The sequence below is a fragment of the Vipera ursinii genome (assembly GCF_947247035.1).
Source record: "Vipera ursinii genome assembly, chromosome: 2".
NCBI lineage: Eukaryota > Metazoa > Chordata > Lepidosauria > Squamata > Viperidae > Vipera > Vipera ursinii.
In genome coordinates this window covers 75,187,778-75,212,017 of record NC_139513.1, presented here as the reverse complement: position 1 = coordinate 75,212,017, position 24,240 = coordinate 75,187,778, and the positions used below count along the sequence as shown (strand labels likewise).

At 38.9% G+C, this 24,240-nt stretch overlaps 1 protein-coding gene across 1 annotated transcript in view; it reads left to right on the top strand.

Annotated features, from left to right (window-relative positions):
- The window catches only part of CDHR2 (cadherin related family member 2), a gene marked incomplete at its 5' end in the record, with an annotated part of 36,645 nt that extends 13,374 nt beyond the window's left edge, over positions 1–23,271 (top strand). The window contains 21 exons of the mRNA XM_083353366.1: positions 782–907; positions 2,719–2,862; positions 4,663–4,738; positions 5,385–5,491; positions 5,659–5,889; positions 7,364–7,519; positions 8,286–8,453; positions 9,020–9,081; positions 9,200–9,443; positions 11,811–12,050; positions 12,293–12,362; positions 13,429–14,043; positions 14,676–14,747; positions 15,174–15,223; positions 15,361–15,512; positions 16,526–16,628; positions 19,157–19,335; positions 19,583–19,696; positions 20,898–20,978; positions 21,268–21,331; positions 23,021–23,271. Coding sequence (XP_083209492.1) covers positions 782–907; positions 2,719–2,862; positions 4,663–4,738; positions 5,385–5,491; positions 5,659–5,889; positions 7,364–7,519; positions 8,286–8,453; positions 9,020–9,081; positions 9,200–9,443; positions 11,811–12,050; positions 12,293–12,362; positions 13,429–14,043; positions 14,676–14,747; positions 15,174–15,223; positions 15,361–15,512; positions 16,526–16,628; positions 19,157–19,335; positions 19,583–19,696; positions 20,898–20,978; positions 21,268–21,331; positions 23,021–23,179 — 3,213 coding nt within the window. The 3' untranslated portion in view covers positions 23,180–23,271. The remainder of the gene's footprint in view (positions 1–781; positions 908–2,718; positions 2,863–4,662; positions 4,739–5,384; positions 5,492–5,658; positions 5,890–7,363; positions 7,520–8,285; positions 8,454–9,019; positions 9,082–9,199; positions 9,444–11,810; positions 12,051–12,292; positions 12,363–13,428; positions 14,044–14,675; positions 14,748–15,173; positions 15,224–15,360; positions 15,513–16,525; positions 16,629–19,156; positions 19,336–19,582; positions 19,697–20,897; positions 20,979–21,267; positions 21,332–23,020) is intronic.
- Between the last annotated feature and the right edge of the window lie 969 nt (positions 23,272–24,240).

The window sequence follows — 24,240 nt, the reverse complement described above, 5'->3', positions numbered from 1 at the left end:
GTGTTTCTGAGAATTCCAAACAAAAACTGTATTGTAGTTACAACTGTAGAAGGTGGTTACAGCAAGGAGGATAATTTACACAAATATATTGGAGAACTTTGGATAATATTTATCTGGGAATTTGCATTAATGAAAAATGGAATTGAAAAGATGTTACAGTTCAAGAATTTCAAAAGTTAATTGGAAATGAAAATATATGCAGATATTTAAAGGTTGTAACTTTTTAAAATTGTAAAGCGGATCTTGATAAGACACATTCTATTTACAATTTACAATTTAAAAAAGTAATGACCTTTAAACATCTGTATATATTTTCATTTCTCACCATACAACCACAATTGGGACGAGAAGTAAGGCAGTTGTTAAGTGAACCCCACCTAATTTTTCACCTTTTTTTGCCATGGTAGTTAAGCAATCACCGCAACTGTTAAGTGAATCACAAGGTCGATAAATAAATCCAGCTTCCCCCATTGACTTTGCTTGTAGGAAGCCAGCTGGATAAGTTGGAAATGGTGATTATATGACTCTGAGATGTTGTCAGCATCATTACTAGATTCCATATACTTGCTACATAAACTGAGAATTAATCTGACCTCTGGTGAGGGTTTTTTTTACCTGTTGACTCTGTGTGATATAAATATACTTTCTTCCCCCCATCAGCTAACTTATAATATCTTCAGGACTTGTCACAAAGTCATCCTTGAGGAATGTCTATTTTATTCAAGGCAAAGTTTAGTGCTTTTATTACTGTTCATGTTTCTACCATGGGACTCATTTGCAGGTCATTCCAAACAATGCAGAGAATCATCAGCTTTTTATCATTCTGCAAAATGGCACCGTGGTGTTGAATGGCTCACTCAGTTACAACAATAAGAGCACTTTCTATCGAATCAAGATCTTTGCTACGGTGAGGCTCAGCTAAGATAAGCAAGGGAGATTCAGAGGCGGGGAATGGGACGATAATTTCATTTCTGTGTAGAAGAAAAATTGTGCTTAATTGCCATGAATAAGGCACTGTGCGTAGTAGCTTTCAACTGGGTTCTTAAGGATTTATATTGGTGTTCCAACAGTTAGCCTGTGAGTGTGCTAAGAGTGCAACTCCTAGATTTCACATGTAGCATGTAGGTTGTCTGGTGAAAACTAGTTAGGGGACTCCACCATATTCCCCTATTCCTTGTACAGCTTGAGAAGATTTATGGAGATATGACTAACAGTAGGGCAAGAACTAGATGAGATTATGTAGTATATTTTGTTAAGCCTTCTGTCAGTAGTTCAATTCCTGGATTAACCAACTTAGATTAGGAAGCAGTGGTGGAAAGGCCTTGTTGTAACTGAGGCTGCCCTTCCTCCTCTTCTTTGGATCTGTACAATGTAGCCAAGCAGGTGCCTGGAACACAGAATCACAGAGCAGATTCACCAACTTGGAGCGCATGGGGAAGTGCTCTTTCCTCCTTCAAAGCATCGATAACTGAACGTAGCAGTTCAGGGGTTGTTATTAAAATCATCAATCTTGAGGAAGCCAAGGATGACATTGATGCTATCAGAAAGAAATAATGATCCTCAACCATTGTAATAGTCCTTATGTCACAAAATATTGTGGCACCCATTTGAAAAGCACAAACGTTGTGGATAATAATGGAATATTTAAGCAGGGGTTTAGCCCTGGATTTGCTCTGTGCTGGCCATTTGATGATTTCCAGATCTGTAGGACACTAAAAGAGATCTTGAAAGATCTCCACTAACTTCAGAAAAAGTTTAGGGAGCCAAGAAGAATGAGATTTACATTGTAAATAACTATCCCTCTAACTGTACCTGCTTCAGTTTAGACATTATTACCATTTTTGTTTTTTGTTTTTTTTAAAAAAACTGTTAAACTACGCAAACCATTCTTCTTTTGGTCCTCCCCACCCAGGCACCTTTCAGACAGCTAGATTCCTAATTATTGTTATCTTACATTGACCATGATGATTAAAAATCTAGACCAATACATTTTTAGATATTGAATTGATTCTAATTATATTTGCAAAACTTTATTTATCTGGCAGATATTGCATTTTAATTTAAACACATTTTAAGAGGAGTAATATCCTACACAGGATAAAGGTTTTAGAGAAATTGTGTTTTTAAAACACTACAGCCAAATGTCTAAATATACTTTTTAAAAAATGTTTGGAGGAAAAAAGGGGAAGGAACAGAGAAGACAAATACATAAATGCTTTCACATAAAATCAATTATCAGTCCTTTAGTTATATACCTGAATAGCCTTGCAAAGTAGGTCTGAGAAAGAATATCTTTCAATTATTGATTTAGATGATTCCAAGAGATGAGTTGAGATGAACTCTTCCATGTTTATATAAAGCTAGCAAAAGCCAACCTATCAGATTATTTTTTCTACAATGGTACCGTAAGATCAATTTCTAAAATCAGCGATTTAGATAGACAATAAAAAACTGTTTAAAAATGCCTCCATCACCCTCAGTTCTAAATTTATGATTCAGAAGAATTAACACTGTGAAAGAAGAACTTGAGATCTGGATATTTATTTAGGAAAAAAAAAACTCAGGTATTTTCAAAGGATTTTTTAAATGGAAATGCAATCTCCTAGATACTCTAGGTGTGTTTTCGGCTACATCATAACACAGGGAATCATCACAGTACTACCATAGATAGGTAAAATGTCAATTCAAATTATTTATGGTTGCTTCTCTGTATTCTAGGACAATGGAGGAATGTGGAATGGTTCTTTTATCTACCAGAATAATACAGCCTATCTATCTGTGGAAGTTATTGATGTTGCAGATCTGGATCCCCAGTTTTTCGGAGAGCCATACATGGCCTCGGTTTCAGAGAACTGCCCTTGGGTAAGAATTTTCTCACCTGTCTATGTCAAAACCCAACATCTTCCTTAGATACATAAATATTATCACTTTTGTCCCCTTCACATGTATTTTACCTATGTGGGTTTATCTCTGTATCCTCAAAGTGAATTTATGTCCTTCCTTGCAATCTGAGTTGAGTAAGCAAGAACAGAATATGATCATATGGATCCTCTCTCAGTTAATCCCACAGGGTGGATTATGAGTGGTGGACATGCTTTGGCCTATTGAACACCTCATTACTGATACCAAACTGACCTTGGTTTTCAAATCTTTTCCTACTAAAATTTCCTACTAGATCCATTTGGGGGCTAAGGATAGTAAAATGAGGGGATGGCATTTAATCTAAAATATAAACAGAGGCACAATATCGAAAGCCTACATAACTTGAAAATATATCCTTCTAAAATTCCTCAGTAGGTAGCTCCACAATTGCTACTGAGAAGATTCTGTCTTAATTTCTAGAGGTAGGCAGATTTCCCTTCCCCCAAATCAGAAATCTTAGGTTGATACAAAAAGTGGTCCTTCCATTTAGGGCTGAGAAACAGCCAAGCAGTCTCATACATAGTTGTAAGCACCTTAAGGAGTTGCAGACAAGAGCCAAATGAGTGCCATCATGTGCAATAAAACACCTTTTTGCCTTATATCTAAAAGACTGCTCACTACTACCTCATTTATCTTAGTCCTACACCATGTTTGTTTTCATTGGAGCATGGAAACTATTGGAATGCCAGTGGCATTAATCCAAGTCTGATATAATGTACACTTCATTGTGCAATAGCTGAAGTTTATAACCACCTTTACAGATAACTCATCAAAGCATGGATTACTATAGTCAGAACTTCTTTCTACAAGATAAATTGCACATGTCATATCAAACAAAGATATACAAATATCCAAGTCTTCTGCATATTGTGATCATCATCAGAGGGGCCAATGTATATTGATTTCCAGTGACCACCACATAGCACTTTATATTCAGCTGAAAAGTTCAGTATTGTATAGCATCTGATGAGAACAGCCTGTGAGGAAGAGGAGGATTTTTAAAAAGAAAACTGGATATTGTGAATCACATCATTCTAACACCTTACTTTTAAAAAAAAGACAGAGGGAAATTAATAATTAATAATTATAACAGGTGGTGAAAGCCAGTTCTGCATTTGTGAATCTTCATTTTGCCTTTGTTCTTCCCTTGAGAAAAAAAAATGTTACATGAGACAAATTTCTTGTGTCTAATCACACTTGGCCAAACAAAGTATTCATCTTCTACCAGTCGTTTGGTTTTAACATTTTTTATAATCAAAAGTGAACACACTGAATACATGCTTGGTCTAATTCCCCCTCCTGCAGCCAACCTGTTGACATCTTTAATTTTTTAACATCATCAATATCTGCTCTCAATATGAATCTAAATGAAACCACATAGTAAACGGATGATTTCATGCTGACAAAATGATTTAAAAAGCAGCCAGAGCAGATTTCTGAATGCTTTTCGATAGCTTCTTGTCCCCTAGAGATCAAGATAGAATTGCCTTTTTAAACACCTGAAATTATTTTCCTGAACAGCAATGATTTATCTAGAAGGTGGATCTCTTTATCACTGCCATGACAATCAACAACCATGACAATCCCCTTGTTGGAATATTGTTTATCTTTTTATTTATTTCTTTATAAAGCTAGAATTGTGCACAACTGCAAGGGTTGATGAACACATTGGCAAATCAGGTTCTCTACATACTGTGGGGGTACAAAATATGTCTTATTTAGGCTTTTTTTTCCTTCTAGGGTACTTCTGTAATGACAGTGTTGGCCATTGACAAGGACAAAGGTGTGGATGATACAATCCTTTACAGTATCATCAGTGAGTAAAGAGTCTGGGGAAGAGGGATATAAGGTGTGCGGACAAGATCAAATTTATGATTCCTGTTGTCTACCATCATGAAGTTAATTATGCATATGATTCTAATTTTTAATTACTATATTGATACTTTATGTCTACAAAATGCATAGCAACACCCGTTTACTTAGGAAATCATAGCTGATGTTCAGTCCTTTTCTGACACATTACAACTGAAAGCCTGTCTCTTATCACATTCTTCCCAAATTGTCTTTTTGGCTTCCTTTGGGTTATAAATTTTCTTACAGTCAGATCATGTCTTCTGTGTATCTTGAACTTAAATTCCCATGACTCCTGGAGGACACTAGACTGCTTATCCATGCAATGGACAGTTCCAGAAATTGTCTCATTGTCTATTCTTGACTATGTTGGATGACTGCAATCTTAAACTTTTCCTTGCCCCTCTCTCCCAAGAGCTGGAGGAAGAGGATGTCAGAGAAACTGCTTGAGGTCCTATAACACACCAAGTGGTTAGAGAATTGTTCTTATACAAAAGCACACCCCTTTCCTGAGATCCAAATTAAAAGCCAAACGCAATTGTCATCCTTAGTGAAAGGTTAACTTTTCCAACACTGCTGATAAGATGTTTTCTGATTATCTCCCTCTCTAGATGCCAGCAGCCTGTTTACAGTGAACCAGTCCACAGGAGTCATCACTGTGAATAGTAACCTGGACCGAGAAGGTGTACCAGGTGAAGAGGTGCAATTTCAGATTGCTGTGAGTAGCAGAGCAGCCCTGGGAAATGGTTGGTCTATGTTCTCCTCTACCCCTGCTTTTTTCAAAGATCTGATGGTGTACGAAAATATTTTCGTATACTAAAACATCAAATTACTAAATTAAGTAGATCTACTAAGCTAAGAGATCTCCCTTGCTTCAATGGACAGGCTCGAGAAAAGAACTTGAACATTTACCATCAAGTGGCAGAAGTAAGCACCCAGGTGACCATCCATATCACCGATATCAACGATAACAAGCCTCAGTTTTATTTATGCACGGATCCTCCCTGCAACTTCACAGGCCCTACAGAGGTCAATTTTTCAGGTCAGATTGAGGAACATGCTTCTGCCAGAACACCTGTGGCCAACCTCAATATTGTAGCCTATGATCCTGACAAGGTGAGTGTGTGAGGCTTTTGTTAGCTTTTTATCTTGCCTTTGCTTCAAATGCTCTAGGTGGAATTACATGGAGGATTCCTATAGTGTAGTTTATCCTCACTACACTACCCCTGCAAAGTGGATTGGGTTTACAGTGACAACTGTCCCCTAGTCACTCAGTGATTTTTCATGGTGGACTGTAGAAACATCCTGGGTCTTTCCAATCCTAGCCTAACACTTTAACTGCTACATAACAGTGGCTGGATTAGACATCTTAATGTAGTTTGTACAAAGCTGCTAGAGTAAAAAATATCAGTTCAGAACAAGGCTTGATGTTTATTTATTTATTTATTAATTCGGTTTATATACCGCCCTACTCCCAAAGGACTCAGGGCGGTTTACAAAGCAAAATTTAAAAACAATACAATATAAAATTAAAATTAAATTAAATTAAGTCTAGCCGCAAAAATTAAAATCACAATTTAAAAACATTAAACCCCTCAGTCCAGACCAGATAGCTCAAAGATGTGATTGTCCATCTGGTAAACTTAGCCTGCTGTTTCATTCACTGAAGAGTAGGAGTTTGAATTTGGACTAAAGGCAGATTTAAATTATTTCGACCAACTTAGCACATAATAGGATTAGGCTAAGCAGCATTGGGTCTGCGTAGTGTTTGGATTGGAGACCATCATGAAATAACTGTGTTGCAGACTAAATTAGAAAGTTAAAAATTATTAAACCTTTGGAAGAAAACAATAGCAGAATATTTCCATGCTTTGCAAAAAGCCTTCATAAAGGTATGTCTATGAAGTCAGTAGGACTTGAGTTTGACTTAAAGAAAACTTTGTATCTGAAAAATTCCTATAAGTGGAAAATTGTATGTGTGCCTGTTTGAGGCAGTGAAACCCATATATCTCTTTAATTTCTCTGAATTATGAACATATTTCATATCATTCCATTGAATTTGCCAACACAGCAGTCTAATCCCACGTTCTGAAAAGATTTCACTGTTGTATTAGGTCTGTGTTAGCTGAAATGAAGTCATTCCAGTTAAATGGTAAGGGAATCAATAATCATTTTTGCCAGCAGTAACTTCTCTCTTTTACCTGTCTTAAATACAGTTACTGAATGTCATTTGCATTCAGAACACAAGCTAAACGTTCAACTGATTACTTTGTCTCATTTGATAAAATATTTTAACGTGCTTTAATTTAACACTGAGAAGTATGTCAGTGTCAATCCAAGATGGTTAGCCTTTTGCTTTTCTAGGAGATGGTTACAAAAATCTTGTTTTACAGCTGAAATTTTGCAGCTCCAGAAAAATTCAGGAGTGAATGCAGGAAAATGGGAAAAAAAAGAAAACCACTACACTGCTATCTGCTATTTTCTATTGCCAAAAATCCCAATCGGCTGTCACTCTCCTGGCTGGTACTAATGGATTCTCCTGGTTGATACAGTTCTTTCAGAATGTCCTGTTTTTTTTACTCTTGAACAGGGTCAAAATGGTACTTTCCAGCTATTCCTGAGAGGTCCTGATGCACTGGCATTCTCAGTCTCACCTGGGCAGATTGTAAACGAAGGCACTGTTCAAGTGCTAGTGAGAAATTCAAGCCTTGTGGATTATGAAACTATCACTACTATGACTGTGGAGGTGAGAAAAAGAGAAGGGCGGGGAAAGATCCTTTGACTGAATTGTATCCAAAATCAACTTTTTAACATTCTTCCCTCTGAGCACTGAATTCCCCCTTAGATAGCTTTACTGTAGGTGATCTAAGTGGGGAACACTTGGTATATTTGCATCTACAGTATACTCTGCAGATCTCAGACTATGTGGAAACTGGTTCTACTGTGAATTGTGCAGCCAAGGTATCCCCATCTAGCTGCTGCCAAGGATATGGCCGTCTCTTCTTCACAAATGTCAAGAAATTATTTGTTATTAAATTTATTTGCTGCCTATCTTGCCTTTGGCTGCTCTAGGCAGCTTACAATAATCAATGTAGATCTGAATTCGGGAATGGGAAGGAATGATGAGCCATTTAGCAGAGACTTTAGTCCTGAGAAAGAAGAAGGCACAAGAAAGAAACTCAAAACAATTCTGCTTTGATTCTGTTTGGTATACGACTGAGCAGAGAGAAACTGATTGGCTTCTAGATTCTTCTATTCCTATCCAGTTACACAGCATCTCTCCTGTTTCTTGATCTTGCTTATCTCAAAGGGCTAACGGGCTAAACAATGTGCATGAATTCTGATGGCCCTGTCTGTTTCTACCTGAGACAGTAAGATTTATCCTGAAGGAAATTATGAATATTTATCCATTCATTCTTTCTTTCTTTCTTTTTATGCCACCCATCAGATTGATACAGCGACTCTTATACATGAGATAAGTTTAGTAATTTGATCCTTTTGTATGCTAACAGATTGTAGCAAATGATACTAGAAGGACAGTGGATTGCTGCTCTTTTGCCACAGTGACCATCCATCTTCTTGACATCAATGACCACAGGCCTGAATTCAGACAGACTGACTACAAGCTTTCCGTATTGGAAGAGAGCCCACCTGGTTTCATTATAGCTTCTAATATCACAGTAAGAAACTTCTACGTCTTTTTGGGTTCCTGGTGTTAAAGATGATGGAAATAGAAAGGCCTATTATCTCTATGACTTCATGGCTGTTTTGCACCCGTAGGATATTATGCTCCTTGTTTCCCCACAACCTGCATATTTTTTTAACCTTCCATTTAATCATGTCCAATTCTCCGGAAAACTCCCTGGAGTTTTCTTGGCAAGGTTTTTCAGAAGTGGTTTGCCATTGCCTCCTTCCTAGGGCTGAGAGAAAGTGACTAGCCCAAGGTCACTAAGCTGGTCTGTGGCCTAAAACAAGACTAGAACTCACAGCCTCATGATGCCAACCCCTACACTAAACTGGCTTTCTACCCTCCACATAGATTTATTTTAATTTTTCTTCTATAAATCTACCAACAACTGATTTGGCCTTAAAGTCTGCTTTTAATCTATTCAGACCAACCACAGTATTTATTAGTGCAAAGGAAACCTACTTATATCCTAATTCTTTCCTTCCTGAGCTGCAGACTTCAAGTCCTGAAGAAATTATGATAAACAAATGGTTTCTTCTATTTGTTTTTTTTTTGCAGGCCACTGATCCAGACAGTGGAAACTTTGGAGAGATCACTTACCAATTACTGCCTAAGAGCATGTAAGTATATACAGTACAGCAATTAGCAGAGAGAAACAGAAAGAGAATGTGTCAATATTTTCTTGCTAAGTGAGTGTGATCACACAACTAAAAATATGCTTGTTTAACTGTTTTGCAGCCAATCAAATTTCACGGTGAATGAAATGAATGGTACAATATTTGTGGCCAATGGCAATAAAATAGTTTGGGGAATCCGCCATGTCTATTATGCCACTTTGCAGGCAATGGATGGTGGTGGGCTGATTGGTTCTACCCAATTGGAGATCACAGTGATTGACATCAACAATAATCCTCCGGTTGTGATAGGTTCCTACAACTTCATGGTCATTGAGGGCAACAGCATTGAGCCTATCTGGATCCAGGTAAAGCTAAAATGCCAGCTTCCTTTGTTTACTGGAACATTTCCCAAATTACACTAATAGGCATTTTCAAACAAAAAGCAATAATTTGCTTCTTAGAAGAAGTAATAATTTAATTATAGATTATAAAGTCGGAAGTTTACCTTTGAAGCTGAGATTACTTCACCAAATTGTGACTGTCCTGTTTCTTTCCAGTCCTACTCCAAAATTAAGTTAGGGCCCTAAGACTTTCTAATTTATTCTAATATACAATATTACCTTTACATACAGCCATATGATGGCCATGGAGAATTGGAATGTGATATTCTAAGTGGTTTGTTTTTTAAAGATGGCATTTTCAGTCAATCTAGATATAGACAGGAAATTCAGAATGCCACAACTATAAGTCATTTAACCATTGGACTTAAAAGAAATAGGAATTATTTACATGCAAACGAGAACCCATAGTGCACAAACCATTTATATGCATAGGTTTAAAGACAGTTGTGGGATATCCACTTATTTAAGATACAGACTGACTTGTAGAATCCTTGGTGCTCTCTCAGCATGGTCGTTTGCTTGCTGTCAGACCTGCCCCAGTCTACTCTCTCAGAAAAGTAAGACTCGTGACTCCATTTGGTTGGAGCAGAGAAACTTTTACTGAAAGAACCTGGTTGCAATAAAGTCAGGTGGAATCTAGTGTTCCTGCACAAAATACAAAGCCATTCTTTTCATTTCCCATTCCCTCCCCCCATGATCAGTCCCTTGGCCAGCCAATGCAATGCCAGTAAGATGTTTTGAGAAACTCTAAGGTGTTGAACTGGTAACATTCCATTCTCAGGATAAATGGCCTTGAAGATCCTGATACAAGTCAATTTAGTGGTGATCTGGTCTTATTCTGTTGTCACTCCCCCCTCCCTATTTCCCATGTTTGAAGTTACAGCAATAGCACCCAATAAACCCTCATCCTCCTTCCTCTCTTCTGCCCTAATGCCAGGGCCCCAGCGAGGCACACTGGTGATGGTGGACCTAACACTTGCAGACATTTCATCACTCAGCTAGGTAGCATCATCAGTGCAAATCAGTGTGGATTTTGCCCCTGGTTTACATACAGTATCTTCCTCTTCCAGTTTTGGTGGATTAGGTATTCCAGTTCCTTAATTAGAGATTGTTTTCTGCTTGTTTGTTTCTCTGGTATTGTTCTTTGCTTATCTATGTGTTGGTTGGAGAGAGCGTGTTTTGTTCTTTTTGTTCCTTTCTTTCATTTTTTATTGTCTCTTTTGCATGCTATGTAAATATGGTTTATCTTTATGTATCTATTGATGGCTGATTTTCCTGAATGCAAGCTTCCAGGAATTCCCTAATGGGTTGGCCTAAGATGTTTACAGTTCCCAAGTTAAAACTGTGGTTGAGTCTGTCATGTGAAATTAAGGAATTGTCATTGTGTCTTCTGACTACTAGTTAGTGCTCATGGATGCACTCTGCTAGTCTTCTGCCTGCCCATCTTACACAGTGACTGTTAATGATCCTTGCATTGTACATTGTAGATAACTCTTGGCATTTGTTTTTGGGCTTCTGGATGTTTTGATTTAGTTAAGATGTTTTGGAGAGCTTTGGCTGCTTTGTGTACTACAACATGCTGGGTAGTTGTAATAGTCTATTGGTTATAGCTGAGATGTCTTTGATGTAAGATGGTATTTTCCTTTTCATAATCTGTGCTGGTTGTGCCGCAGTGGTTGTGCCATAATGAACAGGCAGTTTTGGATAAAATAGCGTTGGTATCCATGCATTACATTGACTTGGAAAATATTTTATTTTTTGTGGTTGTTATTGCTAGTTCTAAATAAATAATGTGGTTGTTAAAGAACATCCTGAGTTGGGGAGTCACACATCATGTTAAGACATGGCTTATTTACTACAGCTTATTATATAAGCTATAATTGGCTTGGTTCTCACAACACACCAAGCCAAAAACAATTTGCATTAGTATGCTATGTGTATTAGGTTTTGATCTCTTCAAGGCCTGGATCTCCAGTGTAGTATTCTGTGAAGTCTATGAAGTAGTAAGTCATGAGTTCTAGTAAAAGGAGTCAAAGTACCAGCTATTTCCATCTTGGTTCCTGAAATTATTATAGCAGGTATAAGTGATCTTGATTGATGTAACAAAATGTTAAGCAGAATCAGACCTGATTAGCAGTTAGATGGTCTCTCTCAAAGAGACCACAAGGTTACAGTTTAGACTGAGAAGTTTAAGGACAATAATATCTACTTGGATGACTGAGAATCTTCATCAATATATTATCCAGTTGAAGAAGTTTAATCTTACTCATAATATTGACTGGAACAAGGAAGAGTAAGAAGTAAGTATTTTTTAAAAAATTCTCTTCCCAGGCCACTGATCAGGATAACCTAGAAACCAATAATAGCCGCTTACATTTTGAAATTATGCCTGGCAACTTCAGCAACAACTTCACTATTAATCCAGATTCTGGAGAGCTAGTCAGCAAAGGACCCTTGGACCGAGAAGCTATTCCTGTGGAGCTCAAAGGGAAGATAGTGGTGACAATACTTGTACAAGACTTGGGGATCCCTCAGTTGAACACCACTGTCAATGTCACCCTCACTGTGGAGGTAATCCCACTGCTCATCGCCGGGAGTTTGGGCTAAGATGGATAAAGAGGTGGTAATGTAAAGTTCTTACCTAAATTTTATTTAGATAAGATGCTTAGTGGAGAAAGAGGCATGTGTAAAATACTCCAGAAATTAAATTTGCTTTTATTTTGCAGATGCATAATTTTGGTAATGGGGTTTCAAATTTAACACCCTATCTACCATTTTATATGGCATAACAACATAAATACTTCTCTTCTTAGGACAAAAATGACAATGCACCCAGCTTCAACAGTTCAAATTATGAGTTCTCTGTTTCTGAAGGCTTGCGAGGTATGATTTATTGAATCTCTTTGGCACATACTGGAAATGAAACTAGAAATTATAAAATATCTCGGAGGGTAACCTGAAGCAAAAACCATAACTACTGAGTTCTAAAAAAATCCAAAGTGAGAAGCTAAACAAACCACCTACAAAGCTCTACTGGATCACATGAAAGCATTCTAGTCAAGCATTCTTTTCCCAAAATCACTACTCAGATGTCTATATCAAGGCCGGAAGTTGGACATGGTGCCACAGCATTTTCATGCTCTGGTTCATAGATAGCTATTATAGGAGCAGGCAATATATAAGTCTAAGGATCAGCATTCATTGATTGCATTATCGTGATAGTTTGGGGAGAGGAAAATCTCCCAGGCATTTATAAACTAATCTTACCTCTTATCTTTTCTTGAAGAGGAAGTTCTAGAGAGAGTCAGATGATATTCTTGTAAAGTTTACCCAAAGTTTTAATATATGGTATTCTGCGCAGATCTTAAGGGATAAAATGATTAATAATTGTTCCTAATAATGCATTTAACATAGGGCTGCAAAGCGGGCAAATGACACCCCATCATATATATGACTGGGTCTGAGTAGTCGTCTTTAGCTTTTTCTTTACTTTTCAGCTTTGATTTGCTACTAAGGGGTCTACATTACAATTTTCATGTGTTGACAGACAGACAAATGGCAGACAAGATTGTTGTCACTTTTCTCAATTATGGCCAAAGAGGCTAGGTGTGCTTTGTGAACCAAGTCAAGGGTTAAGCAAAACACAGGGATTCGGCAACCTATGCGAACCAAGTCATTTATGTTTTATAATATTATAATTGGCATCTTCAAGGCCAATCTAAGAGGCAGTTTAAATCACCAACATAAAGCATGAAAGGATTCTTGAGAACCAATAGTAGGAATGCTAAGTAATTCATGAAAGTGGAGGTAGAGGATAGCATTTGCTTGACTGGGGCATTGCCATTCACAACGTAACTGTAGACCTCTACTATTACAATCTGGGTGGAGAAGGATGGTATATGTTTAACTCTGCAATTATTCTAATTTTAATATTCGAATTATATCTCAGGTGCCCTTGTGGGAGTTGTGGAAGCCAGAGATGCTGATCAAACAGAAATTCACAACCGTATTTCATTCTACATTAATAGCAGCATAGGCTCAAACAACTTTCTGATTCGCTCCAACACCAGGGGATCTGGCTGGTATGAGGGCACATTGTATCTAGACCCAGACGTTGCTCTCGACTATGACCAAATGCAGGAGAAGTTCTTCAATCTGATTCTACGGGCTGAAAATTCAGACTTTGGGGAAACAGTGGAAGTTGCCATTGCCATGGTGAGGGTGTATGTGCTAGATGTCAATGATGAGTCCCCAACCATTGTACCGTCTCCACTAGAAAACATTCGTGTTACAGAGAATGAGAAACTACATAAGTTAGTAGCTGTGCTGGAGGCTGCTGATAAGGACACCAACCACTCATTAGTATTCCAGGAGTTGGCTATTGCATGTTTCAACAGTGCAGGCAGTGCAGGCAATATATGTCAGCACTGGTTCCACCTGGTAGCCAATGGATCACTTTTTGTGAATAGTTCAGATATTGACTATGAACTGTGCACCCAAGTGGAAATCACACTGCGTGTTAAGGATGAGTTCACTGCAGTAGGAAACCCCTACAGTAGAAATGGTAAGATACCTGCATGACACTTGCTTTCACACTTTTTCTATCCTGTGCAATGTATACCCTTCCTCTGTCTTACTTTTCTACTAGATTTTTTTTTTTGAATTCCAAAGGAATAATTTATATATTTATAACTATGTTCACTCAAGCTGTCTTCATCGATATCTTCATAACCTTCGCCTGCTGGCCTCCATATGTACTAACCATGTTACGTTGGGATAATGAGAGTTGTAGCCTGGCACATCTGCATGTTGGAGAAGGCTGGTATTATTGAATGGAGGGAAGATTCGGCCATTGCTCGACTCCCTGCCAGAGGAGAAAGGGAGCAAGTGAAAAACGTATCACATTGTTTCTCTATCTCAGTGTATTTGTGTATTGGTCTTTTCTGTGTCTTCGAAAGGTAACTGCAAAAAAGTATAACCACAGATTATCTGCTCCGAACAACTTCATAGCTGGAGGAATATCAGCACTGACGCTGGGATCTTTTATATAAACGAGAAAGCAACATCTGCTATTCATGGGAAATGTGACTAGATCTACTTGAACAGGGTTATGGCTCCAGTGTGCAGGTTCTAGGAAGACATGCAGAGCTGTTTTCATCAATGACTACAGCCTGTCTATTTGTGGCTTTTTTGCAGAGACTCTGGTAATCTTAATTGGTGATGCAAATGACAACGCTCCCCAGTTTCTTCCTGTTGATGACACCTTTGGTAAGAACAGAGTTGTAAGACAGTTGCAACCATGGTATGCCTCACTGGCCCCCTGATATATATAGGTGGCATTGTGTCAGACTGCTTTAAGGATTCCCTTCAGCCTGTTCAAACAGAAATTTGTTCTTGTCTTAGTTGCAGGGGCATCCATTTCTATCCCAGCTGATTGCAGTTCTCACAAAGCTTCTTTCATCACATCACTTCCTGTCATGTGTGCATTCCTCTTTATGTTAGCCAGCCAGAAGGGGAACATTCAGCTTTCTAGCTAGGGCAGAGGAATGCCATACTGACAGCCATTTAATGGGTTTGGGGTAGAGCATGTGCTTGGGAGCAGACGACGACAGCTCCATTATAATGTGATTTGGTAGTGAGCCTTACAGTAGAGCAAGATCCACTTACTGATCTGTATCTGGTATTTCATTGCAGTAATAATCCCAGAAATCTCTCCAATGGAACTGCCTGTGGCTGTGGTCAAGGTAAGATTATACAGAATACCCATTTAGCTGCACAGATTTCCTGGATTTTTTTTTAGAAACTAAACGGGATGCTCACAAACTGTGTGACAGGGTCCGATAATATTTCAAAGTCCATCAATATTTTTCCCCTTTTCCAGGCCAAGGATGCCGATTCAGATGAAAATGGTGTGATCACATTTAGCATCACTGAGGTAGTTTTCATCCAGGACAATGGAAATAAACAGAAGTTTTCTGAAGTTTTCAAAGTGGCAAAAACAATAGAGAAGGGCATCTCTGTTGGAAGCATTCAGTAAGTGATGGAGTTTCCTTTGCTGAAAGCTTTAAAAATGCTACCTTATGGTTGTGTTCACATTAAGTGAATGCAAGGCACGCATACTTAACAACCCCATTCGTGACCACCTTGTATTGATCAACAAGCCCTTGAGGCTATTTGGATAGATATGTTCAATAGACCTGTTTAACCAAGGGACATTGCAAGACAAGGAGATATGGGGGGAATGCTGGCTTTTGCACCAATATATTGCTCCAATGCTTTATTTCCACACACATACTTTGAACATATATATAGGGCTCACTGGAGATTTTTATTGGGTATGGAGAAGGAGAGCTTTGCTTTCTAGCACATTTAGAAGCAGCTAAATAGGAGTAGAACTTTAGATAATCAGCTATTTAAGGTTCAATGTTTTCAATGGGGTTGCAGATCCTGGGTTTCCTAGAACAACTTCAATTTGGTGCTCTCCAGATGTAGTTGGATTACAGCTCCTGAGGGGAGATGATTAGGAGAGGCTGTCATGCATGCTGAGTGACCATCTGGATATAGTTAGCATAACACACTAAACCCAGATTAGAAAATTGCAATCACCATGTTCACATGGAATGCTTTTCCCCTAATAATAAGCCAGATTATGGTTTAATAGTATAATGTAGCTCATACAACATAGATCACCATCAGCTGGGTTCTCATAACCCACTGGAAAGCATTTTATGAAATCTAATTTTACTCTTATCATTTTCTGAAAAACTATTTTCTAAATTATTGAAATGTTAACAACAGGATACTATTATGATGTGGTCTTGGGCAACATCCAACTTTTTCTGACACTACAATAAAGATTCCAATTTAGCAAATGCTTTATTTGGTTTTCTGATGGACTACCCTGAAAGTTGAAATAGAAGCATGAAAGCTACCAATGCAGAAATATTTCAAGATGGAGGTGGGATTGGGCAAGTCTACTTCACAGTAGTGCAGAGTTTGATCATGAACACACATCTCTGATGCTGCAACACCTTTTATTCCTACAGAATAGCAAGCAACCTTAATAGTGCGTTGAAAGGTCGATATCAGGTGAAAGTGGAAGCCAAAGACAATGGAACTCAAGCCCTGAGCAATTTTACATCATTGGATGTAAGTTTGTTGTCCCTCCCGACAAACCTCCATCAATAGAATTTTCATAATGTCTGATCTCAGAGAACAATCATTTCTCTTCTTCTCCAGATCTTCAGTGTGGATCGGAGTTACCGTATAAAGCTGAAATTTGGTATCTCTTTAAAGCAAGTGCAGAGTAATTCAAGTGAAATCAAGAGGTATGACACCTTTTCACCTATCACTAAGTATGGTGCTTCTGTCCATCTTGTTATGCAGAAGAAGGCAAAATACCATGTCAGTTTACAAATAAAGTACAAAGAAAGCAGTCTGGTGTGTGGATGTGTACGTGCACTCATGTAAGCATTGACTCCATAAGTGAAGAGATGCCATTTAGCTTTGGCAAAGTCATTCTTAAAACAAATGCTAAATTCACATATCATGCTACACCAGATTTGCTTAGCTCTGGTTTACTGAATGCACCACAATTTACAGTTTGTGAACATTAACTGGGTTTCCTGCAGTACAGTGGTATGGGTATTTATCATGGAACCCTGATGATACATGTGCCTTTTTTATGTTGCTTCCAGAATTCTGAGCAAAGCAACTGGATCAACAGTCTACATAGCAGCAATCTATACAGATGATTCCTCAGCCTCCAAATCTAACAGGTAATTTGAACAGAGGGAAGCAATAATAGTGAGGAAATAACTGAGGTTAAAAAGCATATGAAATGGCTGGTGAGGAAAGAGGAGAGGCATGTTGAAATATTGAAGGTATATTTTGCTACAACAACCAGCATAGGCATACTCGGTGGAATGTTATGGTGTTGGTAGAACATATGAAAATGGAAGGAGAGTTTTGAGATTTCAACATGAAGTTAGCATATGAGTGAGCAGTGTAATTACTTTTTATGGGTGATCAGGCTGCTTTATAACACTGATTTCTTATGTTGCCTTTTTTTTTGGAAAAAATGGTGAAAGAGCCATTCCTTTGAGATAGCTCTTTGATTGGTAACAGTTCTATCAAGGTCATGCTGGTACTGACCCTTCAGTCCATCCATCTTCCGTGTTCTTTTACCTTCTGTAGGGCTCTGGAGGATACTGCGATGGATGCCTATTTTGTTTACAAGAATGGCACAGCTCTGACTGGTGATCACGTTCTCATGTAAGTGTCACATTGCTCTCAGCCAAATGGGGAAGGAACGGAGTAAATAAAAATCCCATTTGGAAGGCTGGCCCATTCTGCTGTTAGTTTGACAACAATGGAAAAGGAAGTGGTCAAATTAAAAAGAAAAAGTAGGGACCTTTAAATGAACCAAACCTTGTCCCTCACTCTCATACCCAATAATTTAAGCTAAGAATCATCCCACAGCTTCTAAACCAGGGATGTCAAACTGCCAGCCCGTGGCCCAGATGTGTCACAACAAAACCACGCCCACCCCATTGCCGGCAATGAGGAAAAAGTTCCAATATGTCGCGCGACATCATGTGACGTCGCAAGTTTGACACGTTTGTTCTAAACCATATTTTAGACCTAGTGCTTCTCTCCCTATCCCCATGTAATTTCAGCCTGGGCAAAACATCTAAATATATCAGTGTGTATAGACCTAATAGGAAAATCTGATGGAGAACAGAGGAAAAATAATGCAGAGGAAGGCTGAGATTGAGGAAGCAATTGCTAGTGGATAGTTTAGCATAATGGTATAAAACAAAAATGAGAATCTTCAAAGGCGCACTGAGAAGTTGGAAATAGACTTTTCATTCATTTTTTTAATAGAACTCATGCTTAATTCTATTGTAGTTGCAAACGCTAAACAGCTCTTGGAAAACACTTTCTAATCAACCTCAAAATATGTTTTCTCCAGGCTCATTCGAAGAAACCCTGAAGAGCTGGAACAACTTATCAAACATGGCTTGTTAGTCATTGTGAGAGTTCTTATCCTTCTAATGCTTCTAAATTCAGATGAGTTGAATTTGAAAACAAAAAAGAAAGGCAGGAATGGGAGTCTTGTAAAAAAAATATTAACATGGGAACATCCAAGGGAAGATGTATGATTAGGGAGGACAAAACTTTTGTGGCAGAAATGAGCAAAACAGCTAAGAGAGAAGCCATATAGGTGAAGGCAAAGTTTCATCGGGAGAAATAGGCATCCAGCAATGGGACATATGGTACTTCAGGTTACAATTTTTGCATTCCCTTGTTATTAGCTCACTGGGTAGCAATGATGGAATTGTAATCCAAAAGCTTTGGAGGGCAACTAGAATGGGAAAGTTTTGTCTATAAAAAGTCCTTCTCAATCAAACTGGGCACCTAATGGCTCCTTGGGCGCATGGGTGCAACTTTCTTGACAACAGTATGGAAGAAGCCCTTTTCTGTGATTCCCCCCAATAACTTCCCAGCATAGCCTTCAGCGTTAGCCTGTGTAGTACAGATTGGTTCTCTCCCCCCCCCAATTAGCATTTTCCTAATGTTTAGACTACAGTTTCTATAATGCCCAACCAATATGATTCTGCTGAGTGTAGACAGTGAGTTGCAATTTGATATGGGGAGCATGAGGATGGGGATAGCTAGAATGGACTCTATACAGAGTGTGCTATTATAACCCATTTGTATGTTTCCAGGGTCCTGGGGATGTGAAAGAACCTGAGAAAGGGATGGAGTTGTTTGGTATTATTATAGGGTTGGCAGCAGCTGTCTTCGTCCTCCTCCTCCTCCTGACTGGGACAGTAATTGGCATGAGGAAAAGGTACACCTTCCCCATCAGCTCAATTTTCCAATGTTTTTCTTCTATTCCTAATCAGAATCTAAATGAATTCATTGCACCCAGGATTTTCCCTCTGGTTGCAGGCTCTAAGCCCTTTTGCCATACTAGATTGGCTCCACATATTTAAAAGCCAGCGCTGAAACCTTCCTCAGATGGTCTATTCTTCTACTATTAAGCTTTTCCGTCAACCCACTTGTCAGATTGGTGCAAACTTTCTTTCTTTTTGCAGTTATACAAGGAAATTGAAGGCACTCAAAGCCTTGAAGGTGGCTTCACATTTCTCAGCAAATGGAGTGCAGCAAGGAACTGCCATCCCTGGGACCAATAAATACAATACAGAAGGGTACGTGGGCATAAGGAGTGGTTTCTTGCATTAAGAGAGAAGCAGGTACAGCTTGTGACAGAAGTCCTAAATTGTGGAGGGATGTGCTTCTTGGTTGTGTTAGAGATTGGGTTGTGCTTGCTTGGTTGTCTGCATTTTCAGTTTTTATAGGGTTTGTGATTGATTTTATTCTATTTAATTTTGGTTTGCTACACAGTCATTGACAGAGGTGGCCATATCAATTAGATGTGGGGGGGGGGGGGAACAGAGAGAGGATCGATTGATGTAGATACTGTAGATGAAATGCAAGTAAGAAGTTTAAGTTCCTACCTCCTGAAAGCCATCTAATCCTTTACATTGCTAATTTTCAACTATAAAACTTCATCTGTTGGTCAGATCCTATGCCGAATTTGAATAGGTTAAAAATATATAGCACCTTCAAATGATCAAAAAGCTGAATGTGATTACAATTGGAGACCTTGGAAATTATAGCAGGGTTGTACTGTTGAAACGGACGTGGTGGCTCAGTGGGTTAGGACGCTGAGCTTGTCGATCAGAAGGTCGGCAGTTTGGCGGGTCGAATCCTGAGTGCCGCGTAACAGAGTGAGCGCCTGTTACTCGTCCCAGTTTCTGTCAACCTAGCAGTTCAAAAGCACGTAAAAATACAAGTAGAAAAATAGGGACCACTACGGTGGGAAGGTAACAGCGTTCCGTGCGCCTTTGGCGTCTAGTCATGCCGGCCACATGACCACGGAGACGTCCTCGGACAAGCGCTGGCTCTTCAGCTTTGAAATGGAGATGAGCACCGCCCCCTAGAGTTGGAAACGACTAGCACGCATGTGCGGGGGAACCTTTACCTTTTTACTGTTGAAACAATACAGAAGTGCCAAGAAAAATGGAAGACCATCTTATCAGTCTTTGGAAAATATGAAATCTCTCCCTTTCAGGCTTCAAACTGATTTTAGGAGGGCAAAATTAGGATAGCAGTTGCTTATTGCTTGGTTGGAAGGTAATCCACATTGTGGAAAATTAAATTTTTAGTCAGTCCCTTTGCATGTCACCTTGGCTGTTTGAACGGATGGTGTATAGCTTGTGGCATACACAAGAGCAGCTGTAGGGCATGTTTGCTGCCAAATGATGTATTATGGCAGTCTCTGCTTGGCATAGGGTTGGTTACATTTCTGATACATAAGACATTTTTGTGTAAAACATTCTGCTGCAGGGCTAATCCTGTGCTTGGTTTCTCCTTGGATCCTTCTGTGAACCTTGGCTTTGAGGAAAATGCCAGTTCTGAAGTGGCCAGGTAGTATGATGAACTTAATCTTTAATTAATCACCATCTATGCAAATACTGATTAATGCTGAAGTGATTGCTTTACTTACTCAAAGCCTTATCTTGTGCAGTTCCTAAAATCTCTTTGACCCTCCCCCCACATTACTTTTGGCATTGAGGTGTCGAATTTTCCATATGTGCTAAAAATTAGAAACCAAATGGGTCTCCAGAATGGGTGGAGGCAATAATGGGGTTATGGAGACTTGCAGCTAAGATGACAAATAGTTCCTAGGCCAATCAAACTGCTTTTTGTATTACAGCCTGAATTCTCTGGATGAAAATATGGTTGATGCTTCACATGACTCATTTCCTGCTAAACTGAAAGTAAGACCCCTCTCACTATTGCACATTTTTTGCATGATAAATATTTTTGGGTAGGGTATCTTTTGTTCGAAGTAAATATATTACTTGCTTTACTAACTTAAGCTCTTTCATTTATAAGGGATTTTTTAAAAAGTAATAAGAGATTTTCGTATATGGAAAGTATTGAAACTGAGTTACATTATCGTTACATTCCTGGGTGGCAAGTCAAGCCTTACTTTCACCTTCTGCTTGATTTGTGATTAACACATACAATGATAAACGGAAAATATCTGCTGTCCTGGCCTTTATTTACAAAGGCTTTTTCTGTTTTGGGCAGAATCTCTGCCCTGTTAGACAAAACCTTAAGGACTGCTAAATAAGCTGGATTCACACTTTGTGGTTAAGTTACTGAGTAGTTTGGTTCATAACATATAAACAATAGTGTACAAATCACAACTTTTGAATTTCTGTAACTTACAAAGCCAGCATCAGAGGAACAAGATTTGTGGGTTATCCCAATCTCTTCATGAAGATGAAATTATCCATAAGGATGCAGCTATCTGTACGCCCATCTCTCTGGTTCACCTCTTACTGATAATCTGATCTTCATGAAGAGTTTGGGCTTGTGCTGCTCAATTTTTATATCACTTCTGTTGTTAGGCCTTTCCAGTCTTTACAAGGAATGGCATGATAAATAATTCTGCCCTACGCTCACACAATCACAGCTATGTCTACACTGTGCTTGGCTGTTTACAAGGATACCAGATGGCCAAGTGTGTATTTGGAAAGACACACATTCATCTCTGCTGTGCTGTGCTCTAAAAGCCTCGTGTTCTGGATCAACCCCCACCCAAAGAAAATGCTTTTCACATACTTAACAATCTTCTCTAAGTTGGGATCCTATAAGTGGGCTGGGAATACAAATTCCAGAATTTGTCACTATTGTAGACAAAGGCTAGGGATTCTGGGAGATGCACTCTCAGTTCATTTGGAGAGTACCATGTTGGAGATAGCAGTTTTATGATACAACAGAAGCAGCAACTTCAACAATTGCATATTCCCATCTTTCTGCTATCAATTTGCTGTCAGAAAAGATGATTGGGGGACTGGAGGCTAAAACATATAGGGAACGGTTGCTGGAATTGGGTATGTGTAGTTTAATGAAGAGAAGGGTGAGGGGTGACATGATAGCAGTGTTCCAATATCTCAGGAGTTGCCACAAAGAAGAGGGAGTCAAGCTATTCTCCAAAGCCCCTGAAAGCAGGACAAGAAGCAACGGATGGAAACTAGTCAAGGAGAGAAGCAACCTAGAACTAAGGAGAAACTTCCTGACACTTAGAACAATTAACCAGTGGAACAACCTGCCTCCAGAGGTGGTGAATGCTCCAACACTGGAGGTTTTTAAGAAGAGACTGGACGGCCATTTGTCTGAAATGGTATAGGGTTCCTGCCTGAGCAGGGGGTTGGACTAGATGACCTCCAAGGTCCCTTCCAACTTCTTCTTCTTATTATTATTATACAGTATATAAGGATGTGAGCTGGTGGATAGAAGAAAAATGTAGAAAGTGGCTATTTTTTTAAATATCCAGATCTCAAAGACTAATAAAGCCTGGGATAGGGTGTCTATATTGTGTGGTGATCCAAAACTGTTGTTATCCATCACTTGTCATCCACAGAAACAATAATTTTTAAATATTTTACTATTTCCAGCTGGACAAAGCAGATGCTCAGTGGGAAATAAACAATACGGAAGAGCCCTTGAAAACTGCTTTAGACAGTCATAGGAAGAACAAGCCACTGCAGCAAGGGAACTCCAAGAATGTATCTCTAGACTTTGGAAACGCTTCCTTGGATACTACAGAAATATGACTGTGCCCATTTCCTTCTGGCAAAGCAATGTCCCAAATGTATAGCAGCTTTGACCTGAAGATGCTGAAATACTAATGAAATAAATTGTAAAACATTGGAATATTGGCTTCTCTGTGGCCTGAATTAACTCAAGTTCTGTACCGTAAACTGTACATCTGCTCTAAACTAGAAGCAAAGATCAGACTCAACAAGATTATGGAACTGGAGAGCTGGAAGAAGCTTCTTGGGCCATGAGGTCCAGCACCCTGGGGGCTTAGGAATCCAACTGAAAGATACATATATGTGGCTACCGCACAAAATTGTTAGGGTATTCAATAAAACAAAATGCTTCAATAGAGACAAGACAGAGAAGAACAGTTTAGTATGAAGATAGTGGTAACGATGTGATTGAAAATATTGGACTATTTATTTTTTATTTTATTTTTATTCCATTTATATCCCGCCCTTCTCCGAAGACTCAGGGCGGCTTACAAGCTTAGCAGTAACCTTCATTCCATGTATATGCCTGCTTGTTAGGGCTTTCACACACACCCCAAGCGGCATTATTACAAAGTCAGCTTAATTGCCCCCAACAATCTGGGTCCTCATTTTCCCTACCTCGGAAGGATGGAAGGCTGAGTCAACCTTGAGCCTGGTGGGATGCGAACCTGCACTAATTGCAGGCAGCTGGTGTTACTTAAGGAGGCATTAGCCCACTGCTCCACCAAGCTGGTCACTAAGAGTTCTGATCGTGGTTTAATGGGATGTGACAGAATGACTTTGGGCCAGTGACGCATGAACTTGTCCATGTAATCAATAACTCACAACTAACTTATAGACACTATTAGTTTCTTGTCATCCCATCTCACCATTGCTGGAGAAGACGTAGGTCTCTTGCTACTTTACTACAAATAGAGCAAAGATGTCCAGATGATGGTTTTCACGGGAAACTCTTTATCTTCAAAAATAATCCAGTACAATTGGTCTCCCCCCCCACCCCATTCTTAAAGCTTCTGCACAAAGTAGTGATAATACCAAAACTTTTTAATCTCTAAACCTTTATTATTAAGATGCTTGGAAAT